General features: G+C 45.9%; 1 protein-coding gene across 2 annotated transcripts; it reads right to left on the bottom strand.

The window, feature by feature from the left end:
- Window positions 1-4,530: 4,530 nt before the first annotated feature.
- LOC124012307 (SLAM family member 5-like) lies at window positions 4,531-22,696 on the bottom strand. Of its 2 annotated transcripts, XR_006834693.1 has the most exons (6): window positions 22,528-22,696; window positions 10,439-10,756; window positions 10,078-10,359; window positions 9,862-9,982; window positions 8,574-8,753; window positions 4,531-4,585 (listed from the first exon to the last, which is right to left on the bottom strand). XR_006834693.1 is itself a non-coding variant. In XM_046325786.1 (5 exons), the coding sequence occupies exons 1-5, from the start codon at window positions 22,595-22,597 to the stop codon at window positions 8,726-8,728; spliced, it is 819 nt and encodes a 272-aa protein (XP_046181742.1). In that variant the 5' UTR covers window positions 22,598-22,696; the 3' UTR covers window positions 7,689-8,725. The 2 variants fall into 2 exon arrangements, 1 of the variants encoding a protein (XP_046181742.1); XM_046325786.1 differs by lacking the exon at window positions 4,531-4,585 and having other exon boundaries at window positions 7,689-8,753.
- Window positions 22,697-23,262: the final 566 nt, after the last annotated feature.

Here is a 23,262-nt window from a genome sequence, read left to right as displayed (position 1 = left end):
CACAAATTTGTCGGTATTGAGCAGCTCATCCACTGTGGGGAGCCTAAACTCTGCCTGCTACTCGTGAAGTTGAGCAATGGCAGCTGTCAAGGCCGCCTTGTCCTCAACAATTTCTCCGAATCTGATGCCTCCTCTTGTTGCCATCTGAATAAAAAAGGGTGATTAGATGGACTGTAGATTTAAACATTAAGGGCCGAGGGGGTGTGGTATATGGCCAATATACCATGGCTAAGGGCTGTTCTAATGCACGACACAATAGGAAGTGTCTGGATACAGCCCTTTCGACGTCGTATATTGGCAATATACCACAAACCCCCGAGATGCCTTATTGCTTTTATAAAACTGTTTACCAACGTAATTAGGGCAGTAAAAATATATGTTTTGTCATACCCGTGGTGTACGGTCTGATATACCACGTCTGTCAGCCAATCCTCATTCGGTGCTCGAAACACTCAGTTTATAATCAGATATATTACATGACTTTAAGTTATAGAGCTACAAGAGAGGCACAAACAAAGAGAGTATGAAGCATTCAACTCAAGTTACACTGCTGTTTAAGGTCACGTAATTTCACAGTTTAATTAAATGTTTACATCAATTAATAACATAGGTCATGCCTATATTTTATCAGAAACATGGTCTGATGTATATGAATCATGTATTGTATTTCACAAATCAGTTGTACTGCTTGATGAATAATGTGTTTGAGGTCATATTGTTGTTGGGCCTTACCTGTCAAACGGTAGAGGGAGTGATTCTTCGGTTTCACACTGAGGTAAAGCTCATCAATCTTCTTCTGGAGATGCCCTGTCTGCCCTGTCTGACTATCCTGAAGTATTGCTGTCAAACATAGGGCAAGTTACTAACATGACTCTACTGACATCAATGCAATTCGAAGTTGAGAGACAGGTTTCTACCTTCAGGCCACTACTGCACCTCTGCAACCCAAGCCTGAAGCACAGCGTGTTCCAAGAGTGTGCAATGCTGTCATCAAGAAAAAGGGTGGATAATTTGAAGAATATAAAATATATTTCTTTAACACTTTTTTGGTGTGTGTCTTTGTGGTTTTTGTGGTGTGTAAATGATTTTAGAACTGCCAGGTCAAAAATGACCCTAAGACAATTTTTGTACCCTGGTGGTCTACAGCTTTCATGGAAATATGAATAAAGGTGATGTTTCGCTTTTTCTAATGTTGGGGTCACTCTAGGACACATATGTCAGAGTCAAGGCCCGCGGGCCACATCCGGCCCGCGAGAAGGTTTTTTACGGCCCCTGGGATGATCTTGATTTATTATTAGAACCGGCCCGCAGACCGCAGCAAGCCGGCAGCCCGCAGATCTTTTACACGCACCAATACTACATTTCCCACAATGCAACGGTGACGCACCGAGCAGTAGGCTGCTTCATTTCAAAGGGAAAGACACAACACAACTCCGAGACGAAATGTTTCTGTGTGAAATGGCTTTTCTGTGTGACATTACGAGTCATCTGAATGCAATGAACTTGCAGCTGCAGGGTCGGGATCGTGTCATCTCTGATATGTACAGTACAGTGAAGGCATTTAAAACCAAACTGACTCTGTGGGAGACGCAGATGCGGAAAGAAAATTTGAGCCACTTTCCCAGCTGCCAGACCATGAAAGAGAAGCTCTCTACCAGTGCGTTCCCGAGCGCACAGTTGGCTGATAAAATAGGTATGCTTGCCGCTGACTTTCGACGCCGATTTGCTGACTTTGAAGCACAAAAAAGCAGGTTGGAACTGCTCGGTAACCCATTTGCTGTTGACGTGGAAAGCTCACCACCAAACCTCCAAATGGAGTTGATTGACCTCCAATGCAATGATGCACTGAGGGCAAAATATGCGGCAGTGGGTGCTGCGGAGTTCGCCCATTTCCTCCCCGACACAATGCCCCAGCTGCGCATCCAGGCTGCTCAAACGTTGTCTATGTTTGGCAGCACATACCTGTGTGAACAACTGTTTTCTTTGATGAACTTGAACAAAACATCACACAGAAGTCGACTTACTGCTGAACACCTCCACTCAATTCTGAGGATTTCCTCAGCTCAGAGCCTTACCCCGAACATTGATGAACTTGTGGAAAAGATGGGACACCACCAAGTATCACCCTCAACCTCAAACAAGTGAACATTACTGTGCAATCACATATTTAGAGTTTTTACTCAGTTCAAGTTTAAAAGTTAAAGTTTAATATTTGTTTTCACTGCATGTTACTTCTCCTTAAACAAAGTGTTGTTTTTGATTAATAGATTTTTGCACTTTATTTTATTGTATTTCAATCCAATTATATTTTTAAAATATTTCAGTTGAGTGGATGATAGAAAATTGCTATTATTGTTTTTTTCTTTGAAGTAAATTTAGCCCACTTTTGCTAAAATAGAAAATATAGGCTACTGATGGTGCCTTGAATACCGGTTTCTTTCATTTAATGTTCATGTTATGGGGATTTTTATATAAAGGAAATTTGTCTTTTGTGTCTGTTGAAAATTAAAGATTACTGACAGAGCCATAAGAAAATATTGCTTTATTTATCTGATCATATTGGAATATATTTGTTAGGTTTTCAGTAGGTTCAATTAGGTTCACTAGACTATATGCGTCATTTAAAAATTTTTCAATGAACATTCGAACAGTCCGGCCCTCGGCTTGTAGCTAAATTTTTTATTTGGCCCTCCGTCCATTTGACTTTGACACCCCTGCTCTAGGAAAAGTCATCCAATTTCAAGTAGAAAAAATATAATTTAGGGGGTTTTCTCTGCTGTTAAACATAGTGGTGGGTCATTTTTTACTCTTAAGACAACACAAGGGTTTTAAGCCATTTTGCCACAACTTTGGAAGTATGCTTAGGGTCATTGTCCATTTGAAAGACCCATTTGCAACCAAGCTTTAACTTCCTGACTGATGTCTTGAGATGTTGCTTCAAAATATCCACATAAATGACCTTCCTCATGATGCCATCTATTTTGTGAAGTGCACCAGTCCCTCCTGCAGCAAAGCACCCCCACAACATGATGCTGCCACCCACGTGATTCACGCTTGGGATGGTGTTTTTCGGCTTGCAAGCCTCCCCCTTTTTCCTCGAAACATAACGATGGTCATCATGGCCAAACAGTTCTATTTTTGTTTCATCAGATCAGAGGATATTTCTCCAAAACGTACGATCTATGTCCCCATGTGCAGTTGCAAACTGTAGTCTGGCTTTTTATAGAGGTTTTGGAGCAGTGGCTTCATCCTTGCTGAGCGGCCTTTCAGGTTATGTCGGTGTAGGACTCGTTTTACTGTGGATATAGATGCTTTTGTACCTGTTTCCTCCAGCATCTTCACAAGGTCCTTTGCTGTTATTCTGGGATTGATTTTAACTTTTTGCACCAAAGTACATTCATCTCTAGGAGACAGAACATGTCTCATTCCTGAGCGGTATGACGGCTGCGTGGTCCCATGGTGTTTATACTTGCGTACTATTGTTTGTACAGATAAACATGGTACCTTCAGGCGTTTGGAAATTGCTCCCAAGGATGAACCAGAGGTCATGGCTGATTTGTTTTATTTTCCCATGATGTCAAGCATAGAGGCACTGAGTTTGAAGGTAGGCCTTGAAATACATCCACAAGTACACCTCCAATTGTCTCAAATGATGTCAATTAGCCTATCAGAAGATTTTTCTGGAATTTTCTGGAATTTTCAGGGAGTTATAAGTGATACAGTGAGTTATAAGTGAAATAATCTGTCTGTAAACAATTGTCGATGAAAAATGTCCTAACCGACTAGCCAAAACTATAGTTTGTGTCAGGACCCGGTTACGAACCCGGGTCTCCGGAGTGAGAAACAGTCACTTAACCAACTGAGCCACGAATAGTCGGCAGAACCCAGAAGATGAGGCAGACATAGCAGTACTTGAGACGGTGTATTTAATGAAGTAAAAAGTGAAGTTCTTCAGGAAAACATGTAACTCCACAACCTCAAAAGAAATTCCATAAGAACAAAGGTAATCCTCCAAGACAAAAAGGTAAATCCACAAGGTGGACGGTATAGCACAAAAAGCCTCAAAAGATACTCAAAAAACAAACAAACAATAACAAAAAACAGAATTCCTCAAGAGAGTCCACCGGGATCAACAAGAGTTCACAGAGTACTAGGGCTGGGTGCTAACATACAAACACAGAGCACAGAACTGAGGAAAACAAAGGGTTTAAATACAATCAGGGGAAACGAGGCACAGGTTCAAATAATAATGGGGATCAAGGGAAACCAAAAGGTCAAAAGGCACAATGGGGGCCTCTAGTGACCAAAAACCGGAACAACCCTGGCCAAATCCTGACAGAATCCCCCCCCTAGGAACGGCTCCTGACGTTCCTACCAGCTCTCTCAGGGTGGAGGGCCCTGAACTGACGAATGAGGTCAGGGTCCAGTATGTCTTTGACAGGAACCCAGGAGCGCTCCTCGGGACCGTAGTCTTCCCAGTCTACCAGATACTGCCAGGACCGCTGCACCCGGCGGTAATCCAGTATCCGATGGACGGTATAAGCCGGCTGGCCTCCAATGACACGAGGCGGAGGGGGAGATCTGTCTGCCGGGACAAGGGGAGAAAAAACAACAGGTTTTAATAAGGAAATGTGAAACGTGGGATTAATCTTAAGGGATCTGGGTAAGTGTAGGCGATAAGAAACTGGGTTAACTATCCTGGCAACCTTAAAGGGACCGATGTATTTTTGGGACAGCTTGCGAGACTCCACCCGTAGTGGTAAGTCTCTTGTGGAGAGCCAGACTCTCTGGCCGGGGCGCAGGGTAGGCCCGGGACGGCGACGTCTGTTGGCTTGTTGTTGGTACCTCTGTGAGGAACGCATAAGATTAAGACGGGTCTTCCGTCACATAAGCCGACAGCGTCTGACGAACTTCAAGGCTGAAGGCACTCTGACTTCTGCCTCCTGGTCCGGGAACAATGGAGGGGCATAGCCAAACTGACACTCGTGCGGGGACATACCAGTGGAGGAGGAGCGCAAGGTGTTGTGCGCGTATTCGGCCCAAACAATAAAGGACGACCATGTGGACGGGTTGTTACGAGTCATACATCGGAGGGTGGTTTCCAGCTCTTGATTCATCCTCTCTGTTTGGCCGTTGGACTCCGGATGGTACCCTGAAGATAGACTGGCAGAAGGCCCCTGGAGTTGGCAGAAGGCCTTCCAAAACCTAGAGGCGAACTGGGGACCTCTGTCAGAAACCATATCTTGAGGAATGCCGAAGACTCGGAACACATGATTAATTACCAACTCAGCCGTTTCCTTGGCAGAAGGTAACTTAGTCAGAGGGACGAACCTGGCCGCCTTAGAAAACCTGTCGATTATGACTAGGATAGTAGTATTGCCATGGGATGGAGGAAGGCCAGTAATAAAGTCCAACGAGATATGGGACCAGGGTCTGTGGGGAACAGGTAAAGGGTGAAGGAGTCCTTGCGGGCAGAGGTGAGAAGATTTGCCCTGGCAGCACACGGGGCAGGCATTGACGAAAGTGGCAACGTCTTCTCTTATGGTAGGCCACCAGAACTTACGCTGGATGAACTCCAAGGTGCGACCTACGCCCGGGTGACAGGTGAGGCGAGAGGAGTGCCCCCACAGAAGGACCTGAGTCCTCACTGCCTTGGGGACAAACAACCGATTGGCAGGACCTCCTTTCGGGTCCGGTTCAATAGCTTGAGCTCGTCTCACGGTATCCTCAACTTGCCACGATCTTAGCAGCAGGAAGGACAGGCATGTCCGTGTCATCTCGAATGGCAGGAGCGTAGACTCGGGACAGGGCATCCGGTTTGACATTCTTCGACCCGGGCCGATAGGTGAGGATGGACTGGAATCGATTGAAGAAAAGAGACCATCTAGCTTGTCTAGAGTTCAACCGCTTCACCTGCTGGATATACTCCAGATTTTTGTGGTCCGTAAGCACTTGAAACGGATGAGAAGCCCCCTCGAGCCAGTGTCTCCATTCCTTCAATGCCATCTTAACCGCTAGGAGTTCACGATCCCCCACATCGTAGTTCCTCTCAGCCGAGGTAAGCCGGTGTGAGAAGAAAGCGCACGGATGAAGCTTCTTGTCTTCACCCCTCTGAGACAGGACAGCTCCAACACCATCCTCTGAGGCGTCTACCTCCACCACAAACGGTTCATCCGTAGTCGGTAGTATCAGGATGGGAGCAGAGAGGATGCGCTGCTTGAGTCCTTGGAAGGCCGTCTCAGCTTCTCTTCCCCACAAAAACCTTGCATTGCCACCCTTGGTTAAAGCTGAGAGAGGGGCTGCCACCAAGCTGAAGTTCTTGATGAACTTGCGGTAAAAGTTAGTGAAGCCCAGGAAACGCTGAACTTCCTTAACGGATTTGGGGGTGGGCCAATCCGCTACCGCCCCTACCTTCCTGGGGTCCATTTGGACTCGACCGGGTTCCACTACAAATCCCAGGAATTGTACTCGGGATGAATGGAATTCACATTTTTCCGGCTTAACGTACAGATGGCTGTCAAGGAGGCATTTGAGTACTTGTCTGACATGCTTTGTGTGTTCTTGAAGAGAGCTCGAAAAGATGAGGATGTCATCCAAGTAAACAAACACAAATATGTTAAGCATATCCCTAAGCACATCGTTTATGAGTGCTTGGAACACAGCTGGGGCGTTGGTCAGGCCGAAGGGCATCACCAAGTATTCATAGTGACCAGTAGGCGTGTTGAAAGCGGTCTTCCACTCGTCACCAGGTCTGATCCGCACAAGATGGTATGCGTTCCGCAGGTCAAGCTTAGTGAAAACAACTGCTTCCTGGAGCAGCTCGAAGGCTGTGGCCATAAGGGGTAGCGGGTAACGGTTATGAACGGTTATGGCATTGAGTCCCCGGTAGTCGATGCAAGGACGTAATCCACCGTCTTTCTTGGCCACAAAGAAAAACCCTGCTCCCGCCGGGGAGGTGGATGGACGCATGAGGCCTGCTTCCAGAGTGTCCTTGATGTAGGTATCCATAGCAGGTCGTCCGGGTGGAGATAGGGAAAAGATCGGACCCCTGGGGGGGCAAGTGCCCAGAAACAGTTCGATGGGGCATCAATCATAAGGTCTATGGGGTGGTAGCATGGTGGCCCTCTGTTTGCTAAATACCCGTTTGAGGTCATGGTAACACTCGGGAACTCGGGTCAGGTCAATGGATTCTAAAGACTCGGGACTAGAACTCGGGGAATTCGGGAAAATACAAGTAGCTTGGCACGTAGGACCCCACTGCTTGATAGTGCGCACAGACCAGTCGATGTGAGGGTTATGGCTGTGAAGCCAGGGGTATCCAAGGACGAGAGGGAACTCGGAACAGGAGATCAAATGAAAGTTCATCAATTCCTGGTGTTGTGAAACTGAAAGTCGCAAGGAGGTAGTGACATGAGTGACAGATCCCAAAGGGCTTCCATCCAATGTAGTAACCCTCATGGGGTCACTTAGAGGTTCAGAGGGAACGCCATTCTCCTTCACCCAGACACCATCCATGAAGTTACCTGCGGCTCCAGAGTCTACCAAGGCTTGAAGGTGAAGCTTGTGGTTGTCACAGGAAAGGGTGACTGGAATGAGCAGACGGGAGTTGGACGGATGGGAGGAGGTTATGTTTCCCGTTACAGTTCCCCCCAGTCTGTACGGGACAGAGCGTTTCCCTGGAGCCCGGGACACGTGGAACGTGTTGTTAACAAGAAATTTGTGGAGTGGTTGAAAAAGTTTTAATGACTCCAACCTAAGTGTATGTAAACTTCCGACTTCAACTGCATATATGGGACACATACAGGCCATAAATAATGTAGCTACACCATCAAATATCTAATTAAGGGTTGATGTGCTACATAGATTGGGACAATTAATAAATGGTCCATCATAAAGGAAATGAGCTAAATTAAAAGCTACAATTTATCCCTGCCCTAAATTTTGCAAAAAGCGATAAAATGTCACTCAAGATCAAACAGAAAAACGGAAAATCTTCCCCTCAGAAATGTTTCAATACAACATACACGGTGAAAGGAAAACACATCTTTGGACCTTTTGTTTCTAAAGAAGCCTAACAGCCTTACCTTCTAAGGAGTAGGTGGTTTTATCTCAAACGCCTGCTCTTTTTATATGATGTACACAGCTGCTATCCACTGGCAAGCTAAACAATGACCAGCTATAAAAAGATACAGGGGAGGCACCTACATTTTAAACAACAGAACAGACAGAACAGAAAAATAAGCTTTGGCCCAGCAGTAACATAGCAAACACACTAGTGAATTGTATTAAAAGAGGTTCCATTTGTTTGAACCTAAACTGTACATTGGGATTTGGGATAAAAGGCACTTGAAAAGAGAGATTATCCTGATCCTGCTAATTACTCAATGCATAGCTATTGAATTGGTCCTTATCAGTGGATGTCATCGAGCCCCCTATTTGACAGAATGACCTGCAAAGAAAGCCTGAAATTATAACATCAGTGCAAAAGTTCCAGGGGAATGTTCTCCCATAACAATTTTGTCTCTAAAAGGTTTTCTGAGTGAATATTTCAATGTCCTCCTTATGACATTTACCGTCCTCTCCAGGATATGAGTTATCATGTTGGCCTCTCAGCATGAAGGAGCAAAATGGAAAGTCGCTGTGTCAACATCCCCGCTGGCAACGCTGCGATGTAACTGGAGTGTATAGTAAACCGATGTCAGTTCAGGGTTGTCTCTAAGCCATTTCAGTTCTTGTATAGCTGTTCGCTCCTCCTAGGCAAGGAGTGGGAGGGAGGGGAGGGGAGGGGAGGGAGGGATGGAGAACGACAGGGACATCGTTACAACACTGTATATATACATAATATGACGTTTGAAAATGTCTTTATTCTTTTGGAACTTCTGTGAGTGTAATGTTTACTGTTCATTTGATTGTTTATTTCCCTTTTGTTTATTATCTACTTCACTTGATTTGGCAAAGTTAACATGTGTTTCCCATGCCAATAAAGCCCTTGAATTGAAATGAATTGAATTGAGAGGGGAGATAAAAGGGGTAGGAAACCAACAAATGTAAAAAATAAATTAAAAAAGATGATAGGCCTCTTTATAATAAAACTTTGTGCCAGAGGAAGGAAACGGTTAACTGATCAAATGCATTATTATATACTATATGTGCTGTGTGGCTTCTCATTGTGCAACCCAACCATATCGGATGGGCAAAACTGGTTGCAATGACATCAGGCCTTGTATCAAACTCAGGTGGTCTGTGCAACTCAAGACCACATTAACCCACTGGCACAGAGCTAAAGCCTACAGTTGTAGACATGAGGGCTGCTAAAGCTGCTGTATTGTCAATCAGCCTGTAACATTTTTACTAACCTGGTTATCTGTTCGTTTTTTAGGAGTTATCGTTGCATACTCAATGTCAACTTGCACTCTTTCGGCTGAATCTATGAAGGCACATAAAGTAAAGTAAATATGGGCCTAAGATGACGTGTGACTAACTGACAGAGACATACAGATGCTCACCCCCCCCTGGACAGGTTCTGTAAACACTCAGGACTCATTTGTTACTATGTAAATCAGTGTCTGTGCTTGCAGTCTTTAAGACAGTGTCAGATGAGATGAGCTTTTCAAGTAATCATTGTCAAGAGTGTGTGTACCTTCTGCTTTTTCAACATTTAGAAGTCGTCTGGGATAATGACACTGTCTGATCAAGCAGAGGAAGTGTAGTATATATTTGACCTGCATCCTGTGTTCAAGCAAACATTTCCTACCTTTTCCAAAACACTACCATTGATTGTAAAAAATCACACATAAACAAAACAAGGCTAAAGAGGTTTTGACTTTGGGGAGTGACCTCACACCTGTAACAGATAAATACCTGCCTTGTGAGTGTTCATTTCTACTCTTCCTTAGATAGATTGCAAGTCCAACCAGCCCAGAGGCAACCAGAATGCAGAATACAGCAATAATAAGCACACCCAGAGTCATCTCGCCACTGTCTGAAATAAAACACAAGGAAATTATTTTTGTAAAATATGTTTTGAATGAGTTCAACTACTATTTCTGGATGGTTTTAATTCAAAATGTCTCTTACCTGCATCATTAGCACGACCATCTTCACTGCAACATTTTGGGACAAGAACTGTCTCATTGCTGACAGGGTTGGAAGCCACACAGCTGTAGGTGGAGTTGTAGTTCTTTACCTCTACCTCCAAATGGAGAGAAAGATCAGTGATGAGATCAGGACTGCTGGTCTGGTTTAGTATTTCCTCTCCCCTGTACAAGGTCAAGGTCACCTCTTTTTCATTGTCCACAGAACACACCACACTACAGGAGCTGCTGTCACACTCTGTCACCTGAGGTTTGGAAACAGAATCTGGAAGAAAAAATACAAATAAATTGAAATCAGAACCTATATTAAATGTTTTTGTAATATACAACACACAAACACTTACTGTATACAGTGAGCTCAAATGTTGTTGTTTTTTTCTCTTCGTCTATATTCTCAACAGTATAAACCCCAGCATCGTCTATCTGAAGGGCTGACAGAGTGAAGTATCTTGTAACATTGTTCAAGTGGAGGCGGTTTTCAAATCTCTTCTCAAGGGTGATGTTGCCTTCTTTACCAGGGAACACATTTGCAATACTGCCAAGTTCTCCATAAAGTAAATTGCCAGACTTGATCACCCTCTCTTGAAAAGAGAAAGACTGTCCCACGATGCCTTTCACCTGCTGAGTCTCAGACTGGACTGTTTGCTGGGAAGCACAGAGTACTGTGGAAAGAGAGACTCAATATCAACACAATGACTGCAGTCGCACACTATATCTCATAATACCTGGATAAGTGTTTAACATGTCAGTAACTGCATCCATATGATGTTGTGATCTGATGTCAGACTGCACTGAAGATGACATTGAAATTCAACCATTAGTTCATGTTTTCTGCACGTCTGCAATGTAGTGATCTGGATTGACACTACTGACTTGAGTATCACAGTCCTTCTTAGATATTTACAGGTCTAATGTGATGGTTGGGGACAGGAAATAATTGTTTGGACTAGTAGTTGAATATTTTGTAAGAAATTAAATTAAGATTTTCCAGTGCAGCCTTTTAAACAGCCTAGATTGTGTCCTTTGATTTTCAGGGTCAGAGGAACATTGCAGCATGATAGAGGACTAATGTAGGCGTTAGACAATGTGTTATTTGTTCAGAACACAGATACAGAGATCAGGGGCATGATTGTCCTACCAGCAGTAGGAAAGTGGCAGAGATTATGTACATATGGACAATGCAGAAATATTATGATTGTAAGCATCTGTAGCCTGTAGAAAAGTGTTTGCTAAATTACTCAAATGTAATTATCTAGACCGAAGTAATGTATATCAATAATACGTGTGGAAAAAACATCTAATTGTTATACTTGAGTAAAAGTAAAGATACCTTAAATAAAAATGGCTCAAGTAAAAGTGAAAGTCACCCTGTAAAATACTACTTGAGTAAAAGTCTAAAAGTATTTGATTGTAAATCTACTTAAGTAGAGCTGGCAACTGAAACAGTTGAGAGTAAAACTGACAATAATTGCACCAAAGAATTGGCTGTGACATCAACTTGTAACTAATTGCAATTGTGAAACCGCAGTTACAGTATTCGCAGTATAATGGTTATTTTATAATGCAGCAATTACAGTATATCTGCAAAATAACCAGAGTTAGAACATAACCACTACACCAGAGGTTAGGCAACCCTGATCCTGGAGTGACGCAGGTGATTGATGTTTTTCATTTAACCGACCTGGAAGGGCTCCCCATTCTGTTCGTTTCCCTCTGCTGGTCTTATAACTGAACTGATCAATTAGCTCAGATTGGTCTATTTATTCCTTTGTGTGTGGTGCCTAGTATTTGGAACAAAATCCTGTAGTACCTGCAGCCCTCCAGGAAGAGGATTGCCTACCCCTGTACTACACAATTACTGAATCGTGCAGTATAATCTAATATTCACCCTGCAGAAACAAACGTGACTGTAACTGTGTTATTTTGGACACAGCTATTGCAGTAGCCATATAACTGCACAACTGCAATGATTTTTTTTTGGGGGGGGGATCATGTTGGTCAATGGAAAATTAAAAGATAAAGGAAGACGGACTAAGAATACAACATCAGAAGACAACTTTTCTCCTGATAACTCAGCTGGATAGCTAACAAGCTAACTGTTTTTCACACGTTGCTAGGGAGTTGCTCAGAGCGTATCTGCTGCATCCCTATTTATAAATGATGTGGATAATTGTGTGGATAAAAGGCAACATTGAGATGCCGTCTTCAATGACCTGTCAAAGGCTTTTGATACTGTTGATCACTCACTGCTAATTCATAGGCTTTCCTCAATTGGCCTAGACCAGTAACTGTGACTATTAAAAAATGACTTGACAGAGAGAACTCAATGTTCTCTGATGGTGTTAAATCAGGTTTCCTGGATATTACCAAAGGTGTCCCGCATGGGGTCGATTTTGGGTTCTATAGTTTTTACTGTTTACATTAACAAAATTGACTGCACTTGTATGCCGATACTGTTGTATATGTCATTGCCCCCATGGTTGACAAGGCTCTATCTAAACTACAATCTGCCTTCATTGTATTACAGAAAAACTTTATTGACCTGAAATTCGTATTGAATCCAGGTAAAAAAGTATGTTGTTCTCTAGAGCGCATAAAAATAACTCTGATGATTTAAGCATATGTACTTTGGATGGTGTCCATATTGAGTGTGTCCCTGTTTTCAAGTATCTGGGCATCTGGATAGATGGAAAACCCTTTTAAAAAGCATCTCGACCAGTTCGTTAAGACTACAATAAACAAAATGGGCTTCTTGTATGGAAATATGTCCTGCCTGTCGATAAATAGGAGAAAGCAGATTATTCAGTCCACGTTCCCATCGGTCCTAGACCATGGTGACGTCATATCAGATCAAATCGTATTGGAGAAACGAGCATGGCGGCGCGGTAGGAAGCCCGAGAGTCAGCCCCTAAAATGTCTTGGGGAGAGGGCACACAGGAAGTATGGCGAAGCCAGGTAGGAGACCTGCGCCAACTTCCTGTGCTTACCGGAGAGCGAGAGAGACCGGGCAGGCACCATGTTATGCTGTGGAGCGCACGGTGTCTCCAATGCGGGTGCATAGCCCGGTGCGGTACATTCAGCTCCTCAGATCGGCCGGGCTAGAGTGGGCATCGAGCCAGGTAAGATTGGACAGGCTCGGTGCTCAAGAGCTCCAGTGCGCCTGCACGGTCCGGTCTATCCAGTTCCACCTACACGCACCAGCCCTCCGGTGGCAGCCCCCCGCACCAGGCTTCCTATGCGTGTCCAGAGCCCAGTACTCCCTGTTTCTCCTCCCCACACTCGCCCTGAGGTGCGTGTCCTAGGTCCAGTACGACCAGTGCCGGCATCTCGCACCAGGCCTTCAGTGCACCTCGCCTCTCCAGCGCAGCCGGAGTCTCCCACCTGTTCGGCGCTGCCAGAGCTTCCGCCCCTCCGTTCAGAGGTGCCAGAGCTCCTCTGTCCAGCACTGCCAGAGCCTTCCTCCTCTCCAGCGTTACCTGAGCTGCCCGTCTGTCCAGAGCTGCTAGAGTCTCCTGTCTGTCCAGAACTGTTAGAGTCTCCCGTCTGTCCAGAGCTGCTAGAGTCTCCCGTCTGTCCAGAGCCGCTAGAGTCTCCCGTCTGTCCAGAGCCGCTAGAGTCTCCCGTCTGTCCAGAGCCGCTAGAGTCTCCCGTCTGTCATGAGCCGCTAGATTCTCCCGTCTGTCCAGAGCCGCTAGAGTCTCCCGTCTGTCATGAGCCGCTAGATTCTCCCGTCTGTCATGAGCCGCTAGATTCTCCCGTCTGTCCAGAGCCGCTAGAGTCTCCCGTCTGTCATGAGCCGCTAGATTCTCCCGTCTGTCATGAGCCGCTAGATTCTCCCGTCTGTCCAGAGCCGCTAGAGTCTCCCGTCTGTCCAGAGCCCCTAGAGTCTCCCGTCTGTCATGAGCCGAGAGTCTCCTGTCTGTCATGAACGCCAGAGTCTCCCGTCTGTCCAGAGCCGCCAGAGCCGCCAGTCAGCCAGGATCCTCCAGAGCCGCCAGTCAGCCAGGATCCTCCAGAGCCGCCAGTCAGCCAGGATCCTCCAGCCGCCAGTCAGCCAGGATCTTCTAGAGCCGCCAGTCAGCCAGGATCTTCCAGAGCCGCCAGTCAGCCAGGATCTTCCAGAGCCGCCAGTCACCAGGATCTTCCAGGTGCCGCCAGTCAGCCAGGATCCTCCAGAACCGCCATTCAGCCAGGATCCTCCAGAGCCGCCATTCAGCCAAGAGCTACCATTCAGCCAGGATCTGCCAGAGCCGCCATTCAGCCAGAAGCTGCCAGAGCTGTCAACCAGCCTGTGCTACCTCTCAGTCCTGAGCTACCTCAGTCCGGAGCTGCCCCTCAGTCCAGTGGGGCCATTTAGTAGGGTCGCCGTTCCTAGGATGCTGCAAAAACGGACTACGGACGATGCTGGCGTGGGGTACACGTCCCACGCTAGAGCCACCACCGTGGACAGACGCCCACCCAGAACCTCCCCTATGGGTTTAGGTGTGCGGCCGGGAGTCCACACCTTTGGGGGGGGGGGGTACTGTCACACCCTGGCCTTAGTTATCTTTGTTTTCTTTATTATTTTTGTTAGGCCAGGGTGTGACATTGGTGAGTTATTGTGTTTCGTCTTGTGTAGGGTTTTTTATTAGATTAATGGGGTTGTGTTCAGTTTAGTTGTCTAGGTAAGTCTATGGTTGCCTAGAGTGGTTCTCAATCAGAGGCAGGTGTTTATCGTTGTTTCTGATTGGGAACCATATTTAGGCAGCCATATTCTTTGGGTGTTTGTGGGTGATTGTTTCCTGTGTCAGTGTTTGTTCCACACGGGACTGTTTCAGGTTTTCACGGTTCTTGTTTTGTAGTTGTGTTCATGTTGAGATTTTCTTATTAAAAGAACCATGGACACTTACCACGCCGCATATTGGTCCTGCGATCCTCCTCGCCTCTCCTCTTCAGTTGAAGAGGAGGAAAACCGTGACAGGTCTACACCACTCGACTTTGCTTCGTGACTCTGACCACATCACAGCCATGATAAAAATGTCATAATAACACGTCCTCTCATGTATTATTGCTTATATACCGTTACTACCTGCTGCGGTCATTTCATTGTGAGATGGCCGTGTCAATGCAAGTTCATGTTGTTCAAAGTGGCTCGAGAGGGCTTCTTAATGATAGAAAGAGAATGATACTGAAAATATTTACCTACATATTCAATCGAACTATGCTTGCTTCAGTTGCATCCCATTAATGCTAATGAGAGAAAATCAACTGAATTGTTGGCACCTGTCATCATTCCTCACTCATACTCTGAGTTGATATTCACGTCGTAAGAAGGAATTCCCCTTGAGCCACGCCCACAAATTGGGAATAACAAACATTCTTTCCCATCGACCCCCATTGTAAAAGAGCCAACTTCATAGGAGATTTTTACTTATATAGAAATAACAAAACATGCCGAAAGGCTGCTGTGTTGTTCAATGTACATTTAACCAGGTAAAAAATCCCAACCAATGGTTCGCAGTGCTCCCATGTAGGGAATTAAAGCCTGTGAGAAAATCCCTGCGGCTTCAGGCTATTCAGCGTAGGAGAGCGGGAAATGTGGGGCCCCGTTGTCCAAGTATTTACACGTAGCTTTGTGTGTGGAAAACATTTAATCTCAAGCAAGACATTTAACTTGTGTAGTATATAGTCCGTTTGTAACTCCACTCACTACTTGTATCTGTATAGTCCGTTTGTGTTGTTCTTGGCTGGCTTAACGTTCTGGTCAGCAGCAAGCACTGCTAGCACGTCATGAAAAAGGGCATGAGGGAAGCGCTACAATGTAACACTTTTCTAAGTTGTGAGAAAGCTCGGGAGCAGGCAATGTTTAAAAGTAATCTTAAGATATGTTGTACTTTTGTTAAATGTAGTTTTGTAATTGACTAAAACAAGCAGACAACAAGAAAAAGGCTGTGAGCCAATGACCTACATAACCAAAGGTTGTTTTCCCCACAGGTGGGCAGGGTCGCAACATTCTTTCTAATACCGACTGGGAATACCTGCTGATAATGATGACTTTTTAAATGTTTGTATGGTCATTAGTTATATGATCTGTCGAGACAGGATACTTTAGGAAATATCCCGAATGGACAGAATTAGCAAACGCACACACACAAGCTAAAAGTCTGGACCATACAAGGCTACACTGATCACACGTGCCAGGCTGAAAAATGTGTAGGTGTCCCCATATGCCTCATATTTAAATTGAGGAAATGTGATCATAATCATTATTTTAGTGATCCATGTGAGACGTCCCTCCATGAGAAAAGGAGCCTGCTGATGTAAGCTGCAAGGTAGTGTCATGTTTGTCATTTATTATCATGTCTTGTCCCTGTGCTCCCCATTCTGTTCGTTTCCCTCTGCTGGTCTTATTGGGTTCTTTCCCTCTTTCTATCCCTCTCTCTCCCCCTCCCCCTCTCACTCTCTCGCTCTCTCTTCTCTCTATCGTTCCGTTCCTGCTCCCAGCTGTTCCTATTCCCCTAATCATCATTTAGTCTTCCCACACCTGTTCCCGATCCTTTCCCCTGATTAGAGTCCCTATTTATTCCTTTGTGTTCCGTTCCTGTCCCGTCGGTTCCTTGTTTAGTATTCACCGTGCTGTGATTGTGTTTCGCCCTGTCCTGTCGTGTTTTTGCCTTCATCAGATGCTGCGTGTGAGCAGGTGTCTCTGTCAACTACGGCCTGCGCCTACCAAAAGCGACCTGCAGTCTGTGGCCGCTTCTCTTGTTATTCCCCTCTACAGACTAGAGGATTTCTGTTATTCCCTGTTTGGACTTGAATAAACTCTGTTTCTGTTAAGTCGCTTTTGGGTCCTCTTTCACCTGCATGACAGAAGGAACCGACCAAGGAATGGACCCAGCGACTTCAGACGCTCGTTACACTGCCGTCAAGATCCAAGGAGCCATGCTCGGCAGACACGAGCAGGAATTGTCTGCTGCTCGCCATGCCGTGGAGAACCTGGCCGCTCAGGTTTCCGACCTCTCTGGACAGTTCCAGAGTCTCGTCTCGTGCCACCTGTTACTTCCTGGCCTGCCGAGCCTCCAGAACCTAGGGTTAATAACCCACCTTGCTACTCCGGGCAGCCCACTGAGTGCCGCTCCTTTCTCACGCAGTGTGAGATTGTGTTCTCTCTCCAACCCAACACATACTCTAGAGAGAGAGCTCGGGTTGCTTACGTCATTTCACTCCTTACTGGCCGGGCTCGAGAATGGGGCACAGCTATCTGGGAGGCAAGGGCTGATTGCTCTAACAAGTTCCAGAACTTTAAAGAGGAGATGATTCGGGTTTTTGACCGTTCAGTTTTTGGTAGGGAGGCTTCTAGGGCCCTGGCTTCCTTATGCCAAGGTGAACGGTCCATAACGGATTATTCTATTGAGTTTCGCACTCTTGCTGCCTCTAGTGAGTGGAACGAGCCGGCGCTGCTCGCTCGTTTTCTGGAGGGACTCCACGCAGTGGTTAAGGATGAGATTCTCTCCCGGGAGGTTCCTTCAGATGTGGACTCTTTGATTGCTCTCGCCATCCGCATAGAACGACGGGTAGATCTTCGTCACCGGGCTCGTGGAAGAGAGCTCGCATCAACGGTGTTTCCCTGCTCCGCATCGCAACCATCTCCCTCCTCTGGCTTTGAGACTGAGCCCATGCAGCTGGGAGGGATTCGCATCTCGACTAAGGAGAGGGAACGGAGGATCACCAACCGCCTGTGCCTCTATTGCGGAGTTGCTGGACATTTTGTTAATTCATGTCCAGTAAGAGGCCAGAGCCCATCAGTAAGCGGAGGGCTACTGGTGAGCGCTACTACTCAGGTCTCTTCATCTAGATCTTGTACTACTATGTCGGTCCATCTACGCTGGACCGGTTCGGGTGCTACATGCAGTGCCTTGATTGACTCTGGGGCTGAGGGTTGTTTCATGGACGAAGCATGGGTTCGGAAACATAACATTCCTTTCAGACCGTTAGACAAGCCTACGCCCATGTTTGCCTTAGATGGTAGTCATCTTCCCAGTATCAAATTTGAGACACTACCTTTAACTCTCACAGTATCTGGTAACCACAGTGAGTCTATTTCTTTTTTGATTTTCCGTTCACCGTTTACACCTGTTGTTTTGGGTCATCCCTGGCTAGTATGTCATAATCCTTCTATTAATTGGTCTAGTAATTCTATCCTATCCTGGAACGTTTCTTGTCATGTGAAGTGTTTAATGTCTGCCATCCCTCCCGTTTCTTCTGTCCCTACTTCTCAGGAGGAACCTGGCGATTTGACAGGAGTGCCGGAGGAATATCATGATCTGCGCACGGTCTTCAGTCGGTCCCGAGCCAACTCCCTTCCTCCTCACCGGTCGTATGATTGTAGTATTGATCTCCTTCCGGGGACCACTCCTCCTCGAGGTAGACTATACTCTCTGTCGGCTCCCGAACGTAAGGCTCTCGAGGATTATTTGTCTGTGTCTCTTGACGCCGGTACCATAGTGCCTTCTTCTTCTCCGGCCGGGGCGGGGTTCTTTTTGTTAAGAAGAAGGACGGTACTCTGCGCCCCTGCGTGGATTATCGAGGGCTGAATGACATAACGGTTAAGAATCGTTATCCGCTTCCCCTTATGTCATCAGCCTTCGAGATTCTGCAGGGAGCCAGGTGCTTTACTAAGTTGGACCTTCGTAACGCTTACCATCTCGTGCGCATCAGAGAGGGGGACGAGTGGAAAACGGCGTTTAACACTCCGTTAGGGCATTTTGAGTACCGGGTTCTGCCGTTCGGTCTCGCCAATGCGCCAGCTGTTTTTCAGGCATTAGTTAATGATGTTCTGAGAGACATGCTGAACATCTTTGTTTTTGTCTATCTTGACGATATCCTGATTTTTCTCCGTCACTCGAGATTCATGTTCAGCACGTTCGACGTGTTCTACAGCGCCTTTTGAGAATTGTCTCTACGTAAAGGCTGAGAAGTGCTCTTTTCATGTCTCCTCCGTTACTTTTCTCGGTTCCGTTATTTCCGCTGAAGGCATTCAGATGGATTCCGCTAAGGTCCAAGCTGTCAGTGATTGGCCCGTTCCAAGGTCACGTGTCGAGTTGCAGCGCTTTTTAGGTTTCGCTAATTTCTATCGGCGTTTCATTCGTAATTTCGGTCAAGTTGCTGCTCCTCTCACAGCTCTTACTTCTGTCAAGACGTGTTTTAAGTGGTCCGGTTCCGCCCAGGGAGCTTTTGATCTTCTAAAAGAACGTTTTACGTCCGCTCCTATCCTCGTTACTCCTGACGTCACTAGACAATTCATTGTCGAGGTTGGCGCTTCAGATTCAGGCGTGGGAGCCATTCTATCCCAGCGCTTCCAGTCTGACGATAAGGTTCATCCTTGCGCTTATTTTTCTCATCGCCTGTCGCCATCTGAGCGCAACTATGATGTGGGTAACCGTGAACTGCTCGCCATCCGCTTAGCCCTAGGCGAATGGCGACAGTGGTTGGAGGGGGCGACCGTTCCTTTTGTCGTTTGGACAGACCATAAGAACCTTGAGTACATCCGTTCTGCCAAACGACTTAATGCCCGTCAAGCTCGTTGGGCGTTGTTTTTCGCTCGTTTCGAGTTTGTGATTTCTTACCGTCCGGGTAGCAAGAACACCAAGCCTGATGCCTTATCCCGTCTGTTTAGTTCTTCTGTGGCTTCTACTGATCCCGAGGGGATTCTTCCTTATGGGCGTGTTGTCGGGTTAACAGTCTGGGGAATTGAAAGACAGGTTAAGCAAGCACTCACGCACACTGCGTCGCGCGCGCTTGTCCTAGTAACCTCCTTTTCGTTCCTGTTTCCACTCGTCTGGCTGTTCTTCAGTGGGCTCACTCTGCCAAGTTAGCTGGTCATCCCGGTGTTCGAGGCACTCTTGCGTCTATTCGCCAGCGCTTTTGGTGGCCGACTCAGGAGCGTGACACGCGCCGTTTCGTGGCTGCTTGTTCGGACTGCGCGCAGACTAAGTCGGGTAACTCTCCTCCTGCCGGTCGTCTCAGACCGCTCCCCATTCCTTCTCGACCATGGTCTCACATCGCCTTAGGCTTCACTACCGGTCTGCCTTTGTCTGCGGGGAAGACTGTGAGAGCCGCCAATAAACGCAGGATTAAGAGTCCAAGGTATTGTTGCGGCCAGAGAGTGTGGCTTTCCACTCGCAACCTTCCTCTTACGACAGCTTCTCGTAAGTTGACTCCGCGGTTCATTGGTCCGTTCCGTGTCTCCCAGGTCGTCAATCCTGTCGCTGTGCGACTGCTTCTTCCGCGACATCTTCGTCGCGTCCATCCTGTCTTCCATGTCTCCTGTGTTAAGCCCTTTCTTCGCACCCCCGTTCGTCTTCCCTCCCCCCCCGTCCTTGTCGAGAGCGCACCTATTTACAAGGTACATAAGATCATGGACATGCGTTCTCGGGGACGGGGTCACCAATACTTAGTGGATTGGGAGGGTTACGGTCCTGAGGAGAGGAGTTGGGTTCCGTCTCGGGACGTGCTGGACCGTTCACTCATCGATGATTTCCTCCGTTGCCGCCAGGATTCCTCCTCGAGTGCGCCAGGAGGCGCTCGGTGAGTGGGGGGTACTGTCATGTTTGTCATTTATTATCATGTCTTGTCCCTGTGCTCCCCATTCTGTTCGTTTCCCTCTGCTGGTCTTATTGGGTTCTTTCCCTCTTTCTATCCCTCTCTCTCCCCCTCCCCCTCTCACTCTCTCGCTATCTCTTCTCTCTATCGTTCCGTTCCTGCTCCCAGCTGTTCCTATTCCCCTAATCATCATTTAGTCTTCCCACACCTGTTCCCGATCCTTTCCCCTGATTAGAGTCCCTATTTATTCCTTTGTGTTCCGTTCCTGTCCCGTCGGTTCCTTGTTTAGTATTCACCGTGCTGTGATTGTGTTTCGCCCTGTCCTGTCGTGTTTTTTGCCTTCATCAGATGCTGCGTGTGAGCAGGTGTCTCTGTCAACTACGGCCTGCGCCTACCCGACCCGAAGCGACCTGCAGTCTGTGGCCGCTTCTCTTGTTATTCCCCTCTACAGACTAGAGGATTTCTGTTATTCCCTGTTTGGACTTGAATAAACTCTGTTTCTGTTAAGTCGCTTTTGGGTCCTCTTTCACCTGCATGACAGGTAGTACACTTGCAATTGATATGCTTTTATGAATGAGAAAGTGAACTTGCCATTTCCAAAAAGGAGCTCGGCGGGGAGTCGGAGATTCGCTGTTCTATGATCTGTTGTCTACCTCAACAGCAAGGGTTTCATTAAATCGGCCAAGGCACCATATTTGTTTTGTTACATATTTAAATAAACATGACGCATTTGGTGATGTTCAAGTTCAACTTAAATTCATTGTCCCACAAGCGTGCGTCAGACCTGGCTCTCTGGCTTGCATAGCACAGGTGGTGGTCGCCTGCATTCACTGTAGTACGCTAGGCCTAATATAGGCTCCAATACTAATGGTGGCTTAATTAGCCCAGCCTATGAATGCACTTTTTTGTATAAACATTGTGATCGGAGGACAGCTGTGAGGGTTATACAATCAGGATCAAATCCTCAGATTTCCTTGAGCTCAGTATTGAAAGAATGTTCATATTTGAAGATTGCCAAAAGCCAAGTCCTTTTGGCAATGACAAGGAGTGGTAACGAGTGGAATGTTAGCTAAGAGACTGGTACTCAGGCTAGAGGTGAGGTCCCTGAACCAATAACAGTTGCCCAGTGACCGTGGTTGTATTTATGAATGTCATATTGGGTGGAAGCTATTTAAAGGGCAATTCCGCCACTTTTCAACATCATATTCATCATCTTCAGCACCAAACCAGTGTCTACATATGTGAAAACATCGTATTTCTGTGATCTGTGGTTATGAAGATAAGAAGAAAGTTTCATCACAGGGTAGGATTAAAGATTATAAACAGTGATTTTCAAAACCTGCAACGAGTTTCTAGGGTATTTTCTTTTGCTCCCCACATCACCGCAAATAATTATTTTTTGTTGTTGTTGACAAAACATAGGAATGTGCCGTTTTCACATATGTCGACACTTGTATTGTGCTGGAGATTATGAAAATGAGTTTGGAAAGTAGTGGAGTTGTCCTTTAAGTTATAAGGAAACATTTTTGAATAAACATTTATAAAAAAAAATAGGCAAAGTTTAAAAAAAACGTGCTGTGCTGTGGGTCCATGAACCTATAATAGTTGCTTAAGTTCGGAATGCAATTAGAGAAATTCACATTCGGTCTGTGCTCTAAGCACTAGTCTAGGCTTCCCTGTCAGGAAAGTCAACAATCGTACAACAATAGACCTAAATGTTTTTTACATTTCCAAATCTATTCATTAAAACATTGTACATCTCAAATCTAACAATAATTAGGCTACTTATCTATCATCTCCCACATACACTTTTAGTTAGTGCAGCAAATCAGTAAGAATAAAATAAACATACCATTAATGACGAAATATAGCAGAATGAACGTCAGTCTGGCGAGCCTTCTCCATCCGAGCAAATGGTTCATTTCTCTAAAGCTCGAGTTGTTCAGTGGTGTGATCTGTAAAGAACCAGAAAGATGTGACCTTGTCTTGGTACAGAGAAGAAAATAGACTCAACCAGACCAGCAGCCCTCTGGTGTGTATTCATTACACCAATTCTGTTGTAAAACCTTTCTTAAACGGAAGTGAAAAAAAGAACAGGGGAGGACGTACCTGAATTTGTCCAATAGAACCTGTTGTTTTAGTTGCAACTGTTTGGACTAATGATTACACCCCTGATCTCATCACCAGCCTGTCTCTCCCATCTACAGTGGTGTAGTTGCAAACACTGTCGGTAATTACACTTCACCATAAGCATCACTGAGGAGATGGAGGCCATCATCTCTGAGCTCATTACACTATAGAACAGTTAATAGACTTGTTGTGTAGTGATGAACCAGGGTGTAGGTTGTTAAATCAAATCAAATAAATGTGTATTTGTCACCTTATCAACAATGCAGGTTATAAGAAAAATAAGAGTTAAGAAAAATATTTTACCAAATCAACTAAAGTAAAAAGTAAAAGATATATAACAACGAGGCTATATACAGGGGGTACCGGTATATGTGCAGTGGTACAGGTTAGTCGAGGTAATTGAGCATGTTCAGCAGTCTTATGGCTTGGAAGTAGAAATGATTAAGAAGCCTTTTGG

This window comes from Oncorhynchus gorbuscha, linkage group LG24 (assembly GCF_021184085.1).
Source record: "Oncorhynchus gorbuscha isolate QuinsamMale2020 ecotype Even-year linkage group LG24, OgorEven_v1.0, whole genome shotgun sequence".
Taxonomy (NCBI): domain Eukaryota; kingdom Metazoa; phylum Chordata; class Actinopteri; order Salmoniformes; family Salmonidae; genus Oncorhynchus; species Oncorhynchus gorbuscha.
This window is presented reverse-complemented; position numbering and strand designations above follow the sequence as displayed.